The 12,670-nt window shown below is 58.8% G+C and overlaps 1 protein-coding gene across 1 annotated transcript; it reads right to left on the reverse strand.

Moving 5' to 3' along the window:
* Positions 1-234: 234 nt before the first annotated feature.
* LOC115914868 (endothelin receptor type B-like) lies at positions 235-9,926 on the reverse strand. Its single transcript, XM_030967688.1, has 8 exons — positions 9,813-9,926; positions 5,597-6,074; positions 4,606-4,718; positions 3,991-4,195; positions 3,316-3,465; positions 2,540-2,673; positions 1,276-1,384; positions 235-647 (listed from the first exon to the last, which is right to left on the reverse strand). The coding sequence occupies exons 2-8, from the start codon at positions 6,038-6,040 to the stop codon at positions 498-500; spliced, it is 1,305 nt and encodes a 434-aa protein (XP_030823548.1). The 5' UTR covers positions 6,041-6,074; positions 9,813-9,926; the 3' UTR covers positions 235-497.
* Between the last annotated feature and the right edge of the window lie 2,744 nt (positions 9,927-12,670).

The following is a 12,670-nucleotide window of genomic DNA, read 5'->3' on the forward strand; positions in this document are numbered from 1 at the left end:
GCCCTTTCCCATATTTTACTTTGCTGTAGTGGCTCTTCCAGCTGAGATTGGACCTTCTCCACTGCCTCTCCCACCTCCACATGACCACAAGGACATCTCTGTGCCTCACAGGGATTTATCCAGGCTTTGCTTGGCTTTTACAGCTGGGAATTGTCCCTCCCTCTCCTCCTCACCCCACAGTGACCATCCCACCATTCCTTCCCTTCCCACACACATCCCCCCGCCCACGTGCCACCCCGAGGCAATGGCCAGAAGTCCCTGGGCTTTCCTGTGAGGAAATGAGAAGTCCTGTGAGGATTTGAATGCCCTTCCCTCTCCTGAGGGGACCTCTGGGGTCAAGGGCTGGGCTTGGAGCAGGTCCTGGGGAATGCTCCAGCTCCTTCCAGCTGGGTGAGGACACGAAGGCAAAGCAGATCCAGGCCCAGCCAGGAAGAGCCTGGGGGAGGATCGGAGGGGTCCTGCTGTCCCTGTGCCTTGTCCTGGATGGTGACACGCCTTTAGGAAGAGCTGTACTTGTTGCTCAGGCGGGAGCTGCTCCGGTCCAGCCCCAGCTCCTGCCCCGTGGCTTTCCACTTCCCAACAGAGCCCTTCTCATCCGTGGGGGTGATGCTCAGGGCTGGCCTCTGGCACCAGCAGCACAGGCAGGACTGGGGAGACACAAGGGGGAGAGGTCACACATGTGGGATATGGGAAAAGAGGAGGAAATATTCCCATAATGTGCCAGCAGGTGTCCCTGCACAGAGCCAGGCTGGGAGCTGCTGAGCCTTGCTGTCTGGCAGCTCTGCTGGGAGCGAGTTCTCCAGGATACAGCTGGTGAGGGTGGGAAATGAGGACACTGAAATTTGGGGCATTTTTTGTAATTGTGTGTTCTCGTCATTAGGGGACAGAAAATACAGGTGATGCTTAGATACCATCCCAACAGGTGGGCTCAACTCCCATCCCATCCCATCCCATCCCATCCCATCCCATCCCATCCCATCCCATCCCATCCCATCTCCTTCCCTTTCTTTCTCAGGGCTTCACTACTGACAATCATCTCCCAAAATCTTGGGTTTAAAGTCTGCAGCAGCCCCAGCCCCTGGTCTGATGGTTTGTGGGGGTGTTCCTGTTCCAGAGTGACAGGGAATTTTTGGCTTGTCCTAAATCCTGCTCTGGCAAAAGGCTCCCCCCAGCAGGGCACTGAGCTCTGGTGTACTTGGAGAAGAGAGGTATCTAACAGGGAAAATTTGGGGTGAGGAATTTGATCAGCCCCTGGGCCTGGGGGGTCATTCCTACCTGGAAGCAGTTCTTGAATTTCCGGCTGACAAAGTACAGAGCCACGGGGTTGATGCAGGAGTTGAGGGAGGCCATGTTGATCCCAAAGTAATCCATCACCAGGAGGAAGCTGAAATGGGAGAGAACAGATGTGTCAGAAGCTCATGGAGAACAGAGGGAATTTGCAAACTGCCTGGCCTGGGATCCTGCTTCCGTGGAGGAGCAGTGACTGATAACAGAGCTGAGCACAAATCCATCCTTCCCTGAGAAAAACCACTTTTCCTTGCATGGAGCATTCCCTGAGGAAGCCAAGAGCAGGAGCTGTGATTTCTCCTGGTGCTCCTGATGTTCCCAAACCCCAGCACAGCAGCAGCCCCTGGCCCGGGCTGGATTTTGGCTGATGGGTGGAAGGGGAGGGAGACGGGCACCTCCCACCTGGCAGAAAGTGAGGAGCCCTCAGCCCTGCTGTGCCCAGGAGACCTCAGCCTCACAGAGACATTCCAAAATTTAATTTAACCCTTCTCATGTCCCCCTGCCCTCTCTGTGCCCATCAGGAGGGCAGTGCAGTCTGGGCAAGGAATTGCTGAAAGCAGGAGGTGGAAGGCAGCTCCCCCAGTCTGGTCCCACCCAGCAGGGCCTGTGCTGGTGCCAGGCGGGCTCCCAGGCCGGTGTCCCCTGCTGGGGGCCCTGCTGTCGGGATATTTATCTTGTCAGAGTGACCCTGAGAAGAGTTCCAAAGTCTCTTTTCCCAGCCCAGCGCTTGAAGAAGGAGTCAGAGCTCTTCTCAAGGTTGTTCATTGCATCTTATGTATAAAATTTTTTCTCCTGCCCTGCCGAGATCCATCCAGCAGGACAGTTCCAGGCACTCTGCCTGCCCCTGGGTGGTGTTATATCTTTATACTGCAAATTACCTGTACAATGTTGACAATGACTTCCCAATACCCATCACCTGTGTTAGACAGTGAGCTTCTGCTCTAACCAATCTGTGAGTGCCAACATCACAGCAGAAGATGGAGGCCAAGAAGAAGAAGGAGAAAGGCTGGACACACCCAGTTCCCTCCATCTTGCCTCCTCAACCCCCATACCAAAAACCCCAAAATCTACTTTTCCACCCCGTGATAACTTCACTATTATTCCACCTAAACTGTTGTGGCTTGCTGATCTTCAGATAAGGTTGGTAGTTTGCTCCATGGGTCATAATCAATCCCACAGGTGTTCTGGGCTCCGTGCCAGGGCTTCTGAGCCCCCTGGCAGCAGAGGGATGTTCTGGGTTCCCACACCCTACCTGAGCAGCTCGCAGCGGTTGGGGTCTGTCTGATCATAGATGGTCTTCTTGAGGATGCGGCTGAGGTGCAGGGGCAGCCAGCAGAGAGCAAAGATCACCACCAGGCAGAACACGGTCTTGGCCACCTCCCGGCGCTGCCAGACAGGGGCAGGGGGAGGATGAGCACGGGGCAGTGGGTCCCGAATTGTGGAATTGTGGAATGGTTTGGATTGGAGGGAACCTCACAGCTCATCTCGCCATGGGCAGGGACATTTCCCACTAGCCCAGGTTGCTCCTGGAGCCCTGCATCAGGTCCAGGCTGCAGAAAGGGGCAGGGCAGCAGCAGCTCCATGTGAGCCAGATCCCTCCCCACCCCTGCTCCTGGTGGCTCTGCTGGGATGGTGTTCCTGGGACACGGGGCCTCCTCTGTCCACCCAGCACACTGCTAAGGTGACAACCAGCTGGAGCTCCTCAGGGAATGATTCCCAAAGCGTGGGAGGGGACAGTGAACTCTTCCCTGCACCCCTTGTCTGGGATTTGGCACATCCAGTGTGGTGTGGGCTGGGATAAATGACCAGGAGAGCTCTAATGAAGCCAGAAGGGTTTGGGGTCATCCTTAAGGCTGGAGATTATGGAGCTGAAGGCCCTTTTCCCAGTGTGATCCCTGCACCAACATGCCAAGATCCTCTGTGAGGCTCTGCCAGCTCATCCTGTCCTTCAGAGGGGTGGGAAGTGTCCCCCCTCCAAGAGCACTCCCTCCCCTTTGGGAATGCCAGCATTCCTCCCTGCTCTCTCACCCGTTTCATGTGGTCATTCAGAGCGATCCTCATCCCGTTCCTCTTGCTCAGCATCTCACAGGACATGAGGGTGTAGAAGATGCCTGTGCACACCAAGGGCAGGCAGAAATAGAAGCCAAAAAGCCACCAGTCCTTCACATCCCGGTAGAACTGCGGGGGACAGGGAGAGAGGGTAGCTGGAATGGGGCCAGGGCAGCAGCGGGAACTTGGGATGTGCACTTCCTGGAGCGGGATTGGGATTGGGATCGGGATTGGGATGCACACATACCCTCCTGAAGCAGGATTGAGATTGGGATTGGGGTTGGGATTGGGATGCACACATACCCTCCTGAAGCAGGATTTAGATTAGGGTTGGGATTGGGATGGACAGGTACCCTCATGAAGCAGGATTGGGATTGGGGTTGGGATTGGGGTTGGGATTGGGGCTGGGATTGGGGTTGGGATTGGGGTTGGGATGGGGATGGGGATGCACAGGTACTCTCATGAAGCGGGATTGGGATTGGGGTTGCGTTGGGGTTGGGGTTTAGGTTGGGATGCACAAGTACCCTCCTGAAGCAGGATTGGGATTGGGGTTGGGATGGGGATGCACAGGTACCCTCATGAAGCGGGATTAGGATTGGGATTGGGTTTGGGGTTGGGATTGGGGCTGGGATTGGGATGGCGATGCACAGGTACCCTCATGAAGCGGGATTTCTGCTCCGAGGCCAGCATGCACACCCACAGGTGCTGCTCCCAGTAGCTCAGCTCCACCATGTCGAAGGCGATGGCCTCAGGCACGGCCAGCACGATGGCCACTGCCCAGATCAGCAGCACTTCCACGGCCTTCCACATGGGGATCCCAATGCCCTGGATCCGGCTCCAGGACGCCACGGCTCGGTACCTGCCCAGTGTGGGAACGTGACAGGAGCAGATGGGAGAGAGAAAAGCAGCCAGGGAGGGGAGCAGCAGGTGCAGGTTAGAATTGTCCCCAAAAGTCCTTTTCCCTCCACGTCTGGACCTTCCCAGGTGTGGGAATGGGAAGCAGGGGCTCAGAGGATGAGTGGGATGGGGGCTGTCCTTGGCCCCCATTCCTCACCCACCCCACCCACACCGTGATCCTCCCCTCAGCGTTTCCCAGCAGGATTGCAGCCCTGTCACCAGAGAGTTCCTGCTGGACTGCAGCTCCACATGGGAGCAGTCTGTCCCCATCTTGGCACTGGCCTGGGAACGAGCTCCTGGTTCTGCCTCTGGTCCAGCCAAGGGACGGGGCGGGCAGGGCAGGGCAGGGCAGGGGTGGCTGTCGTGTCTCACCTGTCGATGCTGAGGGCGCAGAGGCTGAGCACCGTGATGCCCACGGAGGCTTTCTGGATGAAGGGCACCAGCTTGCAGACCTGCACCCCAAAGGGCCAGTCCTTGGCCAGGAGCTGGGGAGGATCCACAGGTTACCAGGCTGCTTTGGGAACGTGCTCCCAGCTTCCTCTCTGTGGCTGCACCCACAGGGTGTGGGGAGCCCGCAGAGAGCAGGGAGAGCTCCCTGAGCTTCCCACCACTGGGAATGGGGGCACTTTCCCACGGTTTGCTGGCACTGGGAAACTTTCATTTCCCTGACTGGACACAGAGATGAAAGATGGTCCAGACACCAGCTCCTGACTCCAGACCCTGGGGGGTTTTGGATGGATCTGAGTCCTAAACTCCACACTAGGCTGCTTTGTATTGTTTTCAAAGTGAGAATGAAAGTCATGCTCTGACACAGCCAAAATCCAGCCTGGCCAGCTCCAGAGCTGTGTGTCCTAAGCCTTTTGCAGACTCTGACCCCTGAGCACACAGGATGGGCTCTGTGGCCCCACACTCAGCCAGGACAAGCAGAGGTGGGGACGATGTGTCCTGACAACTGGAGAAATCCAGGCCACTCATTCCAGAGGAGAATGAGGCTGAGTTCACAACCCTTCTGTCCCCCTGACCCCTGGAGCCCTTCCTGAGGCTATCCCAGAACCCATTCCAGCTCTTTCCTTGAGCCTCAGCAGCAACACAAACCACGGAACCCCAGAAGGGTTTCTGGGGCACCTCAAAGCCCATCCCATCCCATCCCATCCCATCCCATCCCATCCCATCCCATCCCATCCCATCCCACCCGTTGCCATGGGCAGGGACACCCTCCCCTGGCCCAGGCTGCTCCCAGCCCCATCCAGGCTGGCCTTGGACACCCCAGAGATCCAGGGGCAGGCCCAGCCGGTGCAGGAGCTCCTCCCAGGCCCCGAGGATGCAGAGCAGCCCCATGCCCGCCGTGCCAGGCGGAGCTGACCTTGTAGACGTTGATGGGCAGCGCGATGAGGATGTAGAGCAGGTCGCCCAGGGCCAGGCTGGCAATGAGCACGTTGGGGCCGTTCCTCATGCACTTGTTCTTGTAGATGATGCGCAGCAGCGTGGAGTTGCCGATGATGCCCACGACGAAGATGGTGCAGGACACGATGGTGTTGATGTACTTGAAGGCGTGGCGGATGTCGGCGGGCCGGGCGCACACGGGCAGCAGCGGCGGCTCCGAGGGACGGCTCCCGCCCGACGCGTTGGACACAACCTGCACCAGGCCCAGCTCCCCCAGGGGCACCGGGCTCTCCTGCACGGCCCCTGGGGTCTGGCTGTGAGCCCCAGAGAGGAGGCAGCTCAGGACAATGGCCAGGGCGGCGGGGAAGGGGATGGGTGCTGCTGAGGAGGGGACAGCGAGGCTGGGGGCTGCAGGAGTGCTCATGGTGCTTGTGGGGTGTCCTGGGTCCTGCTGGGATCTGCCAGGGGAGAAAGGGAGCAGGGAGAGAATCGTTTAGCAGAGGATGGAGAGATGAGATATTGGAGAGAGGAAAGTTGTCCAGCCTGCAGAGGAGGAGGCTGAGGTCGGACCTCACTGGGGTCTGGAAGCTCCTCACAAGAGGCAACTCTGATCTCTGCTGGCTGTGAGCAGGGACAGAGCCAGGGAATGGCTGGAGCTGGGCCAGGGCAGGTTTAGGTTGGAGATCAAGGAAAGGCTCTGCCCCCAGAGGGTGCTGGCACTGCCCAGGGAATGGGCACAGCCCCGAGGCTGCCAGAGCTCCAGGAGGGTTTGGACAGCACTCCAGGGATGCCCAGGGTGGGGCTGTTGGGGGGTCTGTGCAGGGCCGGGGGCTGGGCTGGGTGATCCCTGGGGGTCCCTTCCAAACTGGGATATTCTATTTTATGATTCAATTCCATTTATGAGTTGCTGGAGATCTCCATCATCCCAGCAAACAAACGATGCCAGATCAGATCCCACCAGGTCAGAGCTGCTGACCCTGAGGGTGGGGTTTGTGCTGCTAAATTTAAACAGTCCAGGGAACAAACTGTCCCTTGTGCCTCTGGCGTGGCCCTGCAGTGGCTGGGACACCTGTCTGTGCTCAGGGACTGAGGGAGCAGGGACTGCACCTCCTGCATTGCTGCTCCTGGACAGTCCCAATGCCCTCCTGTGCCCATCCCACTCCTCACTCAGAATCCCAGAACCACTGACGCTGGGAAAGCCCCCAGGATCATCGAGTCCAAGCTGTGCCCAATCCCCACCTGCTCACCAGCCCAGAGCTGAGCCCAGGTGTGCCATGGACACCCCCAGAGATGGGGACTCCAAACTGGGCAGGCCCTGCCAAGGCCTGAGCCCCCTTTCCATGGGCAAATTCCTCCTGGTGCCCACCCTGAGCTGTCGTGGCCCATCCTGAGGCCGTTCCCTCTGCTCCTGTCCCTGTTCCCTGGGAGCAGAGCCCAACCTCTCCCTCCTGTCAGGGAGCTGTAGGGTTTTGTTTTGGGGCATTTAGTTCCTGACAGGTTGAGGTTGCAGTTTTGGGGCACCTCTGCCAATCCCTGCCCATCTGGGCAGCTCTGCAGCCCCACCTCAGGCTCCAGAGAACCAGCACAACTTTTCCAGCTCATTCCAGGGGGAAACCGAAGCCTCGCCAACATCCCCCTGCCCAGCTGGTCCCACGGCTGCCCCTGCAAAGGGAGGGCTCGGCACAGCCCTGCTGGGAGAACGCTGCAGGGCTTTCACAGCAGAGCCACCCTGACCCTGAGCTCTCACCCATCCATGTGCAGCAGCACAGCCCCTCCCTGCCCTCCCTCACCCACCCTTGTGCAGCAGCACAGCCCCTCCCTGCCCTCCCTCACCCACCCTTGTGCAGCAGCACAGCCCCTCCCTGCCCTCCCTCACCCCACCCATGTGCAGCAGCACAGCCCCTCCCTGCCCTCCCTCACCCCACCCATGTGCAGCAGCACAGCCCCTCCCTGCCCTCCCTCACCCCACCCAGTGAACACAGCCCCTCCCTGCCCTCCCTCACCCCACCAGCCGCGCCCCTTCCTCCCCACGCCCCGCCTGCCCTGCCCAGGGCTGTGACTCCCCCTGGGCTCCTTCCAGCCCCGGCTGCTGACACAGGGGAAGGTCTCCATGGCTGGAGCACCAGGGAATATCCCCAGGGTGGTTTTGCTCTGCTCAGCTCTGAGCAGGCAGGAGAGCCCAGGGGCTGCCCCACAACCACGGGAGGAGCTGGGGGTGGTGGTGGCTCCATCCCAGGGGGTGGGATTGAGGAAGGGGCTCTGGGAGATCCAGGCTGAGAAATGAGCCCAGAGAAGGAGAAAACTCCGGCCTATTCCTCAAACAGGGATAAATCTGGGGGCTCCTGGTTGAATAGGGAACACTTCTGTCCAACTGTGAAACTGCCCAGCTCCGGAGGAAGAAGAAATTGCTGTGGCTGGACTGGGAGCTGGAGCCTTTGTGAGAGTCCCTGGGATTTCCCTGCTCCAGGGAACAAGTGAGGCAGGGAGCAGGGAGCAGGGAGCCTGGCTGGGAGCAGAGCAGGGGCTCAAGCTCTGCTCTGACTCCTCCAGGCAGAGCTGGGATCTGATCCCGAACCCGCTGCACTGCGGGAGCTGCTCCCAGTGCCATAACTGTTCTATATCCCAGTTCTATACACCTGGGAGCGACAGCCAAGGCACTCCCAGGTGTAGCAGGGCTCTCCCTGCCCATGGCAGGGGAATCCCGGGCCCAGCAGGGCTCCCACCCTGGGAGGAGGTGGCCAGGCCAGGCAGGAGCCCCCAGGACCGACCACAGCTCCTGTGGGCACGGCCGTGCCTCCCCAGGGCTCAGCCTGCGTGGGAATGCCTGGGCTGGGTGGGAAGGGTGAAGAAAGAAAAGGAGAGATGGATAAATACCCCAAAGGATCACAAACCCGGGCACAATCCCCACTCTGAGCTGTTGCAGGGATTTCAGCCTCGCTGAACTCCTCCAGCCATGCCTGGCACAGGTGCTCACTGGGGGCGTCCCCAGCTCTCCTCCCCGCCGTGCCCACGGGATTGCAGCTCTCAGGAGAGGGCAGGCCCCGCTCAGAATTCCTGCCCGAGATCCCTGAGGGCTCTCAGGGACAGCTTGGATGGCACAGCCACTGTGGCTGGGGGACAGAGGTGGCACTGGCAGAAGGTGCCAGAGCACCCCTGGGACAGGGAACGTGCCCAGAGCCCCCCACAGCCCGGGGCTGTTTCATGAGCCCAGCCTGGCCTCTGAGCTCTGTAGAAGCACAAAACCCTGGGGCTTGGCAGAGGGGCTCATGTGAGGGAGGATCACAGGACACGGCTCCTGCCCAGCCCCTCCATGGCACAACCACAAAACACTGGAGAGGAAAAACTCTTCCTCCCCAGCTCGCCCTAAACTCAATCGAATCTTATTAAACCCAAAATTTAGGCAATGAGAAACTGTTTCATCCTGTCCAACTGCTCATTTACTCCTCGCTCTTCCCCTCTTGGAGTGCTTGGAAGCACAGCCCTTCCTCAGCTGAGGGAAACTGAGGCACAGGAACATCAAGAAGCCTGTTCAGATGGGAAACCAACACCAGCACGGTTAAACCCCAGATCCAGAACTGCTTTCACCCATTCCAGTGGGAATTTTAACTGTGCTGAGCCCAAATGGCAGCTGAAGCCACTGGAATGCTGACACGGATTTAGGGAATCGGGGAGAGACTCCCAGAGAGAAACTCACACTGAAAACTGCAGAGCCTGATTCTGCTGGAAGGTGCCGTGAGTGGGATTGGAATCCCTCTTCCCTGGAGCCCAGGAGAGCCCAGCACCTCCATCCTCACACCCAGCAGCCTCTCCCTCCATCCTCCTCCTCCTGTCCCTCCCTTGCAGAGCAGTTCCCCCTCTCCAGACCCATCTCTGCAGACACCAAGCACAGCTTTTCTGTGGGTAAATACTGCAGCACAGCCGCTGTGGATGGAGGAGAGGAGGGAGAGAGGCGGCAGCAGCACATGCCAGCCCCAGGGCTCCCTGCCCTGCGCCCAGCCTGCCCCGGCAGCAGGAGGAGCTCCCACCCCAGGTGTGCGGGATTTCTCCCCTCCTGCCACATCCTGGACCTTGTCCAGGCGCCGCGGTGCCTCCAGCACCTTCCCCAGAGGGGGCTGCAAAAATTCACCCCGACACAAGGAATGATTTTGTCTGCAGATTAATGCACAGGAGATCAGAGCTTTCCTGGGAGTCGTTACCTTCCTGCTGACCCTGGAACGTGGGAGCTGCTCCTCAGGGCTCCTTCCCCCTGCTGGGCATGTCCTGGGGGAGCTGCACTGCTTTGGATGCTGGACTTGGCTTTTGCGAGGGGCTGGAGCTGTGGAAAATGCTCCTTCCTGCCGCGGGTGGTTTTATAGAACATCCCAGGGCTCCCCCAGCACAGCCCCTGCGACCAATGGCTGAGGGCGGGATGGGGATGGAGGAGGGAAAGGCGGGAGAAACACGGGACAGCTCTGGGAGGGAGTGAAAATAATAAACAAATAAAGCTGCACAGGGGGTGCCACTGTCTGCTCCATGAGTGACACGATCCTCAGCTCAAGATTTGTCCAAAGTTCCTGATGGGAACTGGAGCAGCCGGGCTCTTCTCAGTGGTCAGGGTTTGTAAATAAGGCAGAAATCATCTGTATGTGCAGGGAAAGCCAGGTTTGGTGGGAAGGACATGGAAATAAAGCCAGGTTTACTGGGAAGGATATGGAGGTAAAGCCAGGTTTAGTAGGAAGGACATGGAAAAAAAGCCAGGTTTAGTGGGAAGGACATGAGGTAGAGCCAGGTTTAGTAGGCAGGACATGGAAGTAAAGCCAGGTTTAGTGGGAAGGACACGAGGCAGAGGCAGGTTTAAGTGGGAAGGACAGCAGGCAAAGCCAGGTTTGCTGGGCTGGGCTGGAAGGACACAGCCCATCCCTGGCCTTGCCTGGAGCACTCAGCTCTGTCCCGTTTTGTCCAGCAATACCCAGAGATGTTTCCACCTTTCGTGTCCCAGAGTTGACTCTGGAGCTCAGTGGATCATTCCTGCACCGTGGTGCATTCCTGGGACTCTGGGCCTGGACTTTTGGTCTGGGAGCAAACAAGTCCATTGCCAGCTGGAGCCCTGAAGGGCAGCAGGAGGTGACCTGGCCCTGTCCCCTGTGCCCTCTCCATCCCCAGCAGAGCAGGGAGAGCCCCTCAAAGGGCTCCTCTGCCCGGGGCACAATCCATGGATTTAACCACCCTTTAAACCTTTGGCCTCTGTGAGGAGCTGCAGCTTTTCCTGGGCTCTCTTCCCAAACCAGAGGGGCTTGGGGTGTGCAGAGCCCCCCTCCCCGCCCCTGGGGGGGTCCTGCAGCTATTCTGGGCCAGTCACATTCCTGCACGGGACAGGGCATGAATGGCCCTCTCTGTTCTGCTGGGGACAAAGGATGGCTCCAAGCCCTGGGAGACCCCCAGGAAAACCCAGCCTTGCCCAGCCAGAGGGGCCCTGACACTCCCTGGGCTCCGAGGCTGGCGCTGAGTCCCATCAGTGGTGACAACGAAACCCCAAAGCCACGCCACATCCCGTGCTTTGTGTCCCAGCAGGAAAGCAGGACAGCTTCCAGGGATCCCTGAGGCCTGGGCAGAGCCACAGCCCAGGGCAGCCATCCCTCATGGCTGTGCCAGCTGTGGGAATGTGCCAATGGCTTTGTAGTCCAAGCCACGGGAACGGCTTTGCCAGGCAGGGGCTGGTGAAGGGGAATGGCTGCTGCTCCCAGCTGGAATCACAGGGTTTGACCTGCAGGGGACAGGTGGGAGCTGCCCCACAGAGGCTCAGCTGGGCTCTGCTTCGGGGTGAGGAGATTGAGAGGAATCCGATTTACAGGGGTGGCCATGGAGCAGAGAAACATCTGGAGAATCATTTGGGAGGTTCTCCTTTCCCCTCCCAACATCTGGGTGCTCACCCCGTGGCAGGGGGAATGCAGCTGTGTGCCCTGGGATGTGCACAGGAGGGGATGGAGGTGCCTCCCAGGCCCCCCACTAATTGCTCTGATTATGGCACTAATTAGGGCACTAATTGCTCTTCACAGCCCTGACCCCCAGCCCGGCCCAGCCCCCGTTCCTGTTCAGCTGGAAGAGCCCCGTGCCCAGTGTGGGTCTGGGTTATCCCAGAGGCTGTGGGAAACCAGGGATGCCCGGCAGGAGGGAGCATCCCTGGAGGCACCACAAACAGCCTCTCCTCTGGGAGCTGAACAGGAGAGCTCAGGGACATTCCCTCGGGAATTCAGGCAGGTAGAACATCACAGAGAAGCGACTGCTGGGGACCTGCAGGGACAAATCCTTCAGGAAGACGTTTTTCCAGGGTTGTCAGCTGGCAAATTCTGCTTTTGGGAGGCCTGGTGTCATCTGACTGAAATGCTGGCTGTATTTCTGCTCAGGCATCCTCTGGGAAGGCTTGGATTTAGTTCTGGGGCACTGGGAATGCTGAAATGGAAAGCTCAGGAACTGCCTCCCAGCCCAACACCTCTGCTGGCATCATTAAAATAAATAAATAGAAGATTGTGCCTGCATTTCTGGTCATGGTCCTCAAGTCCTGCTGCCAGCATTCCCTTTGCCCTGCCTCTTATGCCAGAGGGCTCTGGAGAGCTGGAGAACAGCTCCGGCATCTTTCCAGCAGTGCTTTTCTGCTGCAAATGTTTTCATTCACATCAAGTTCTGGTCTCTGAATTTCCCCTTCTCCTTCCCCCCTCCGGGAAGGAGAATTCCCCAGTTTTAACTCCTGGAGCAACCCAGCAGTGAAGAGTGAGGAGAGCAAGAGGTGGTGCCAGTTCCTGCCCTGCCCTCTGCTCCTTCCCTTTCCTATCCTATGGAGAGCTGAGCCTGAAGCCTCAGAGCCAGGAAAAATGTCCCAGTGGCTTAGGAACCATGGGAGCAGTGGGGCGCAAACCCCCATTGTCCCCCATTGCTGCCCTGCTGCCCATCCTGCCCCAGTGGCCCAGGAGGAACTCAACTCCTTACGAACAGGAAATTTCTGGTTTTGGGTGTGGGAGAGGGGGGGGGGGGAGGAAAAAGAAGGGAAGGGAAAAGAGGGGGGGGTGTGGGGGGGGGG

This window comes from Camarhynchus parvulus, chromosome 4A (assembly GCF_901933205.1).
Source record: "Camarhynchus parvulus chromosome 4A, STF_HiC, whole genome shotgun sequence".
Classification (NCBI taxonomy): Eukaryota; Metazoa; Chordata; class Aves; order Passeriformes; family Thraupidae; genus Camarhynchus; species Camarhynchus parvulus.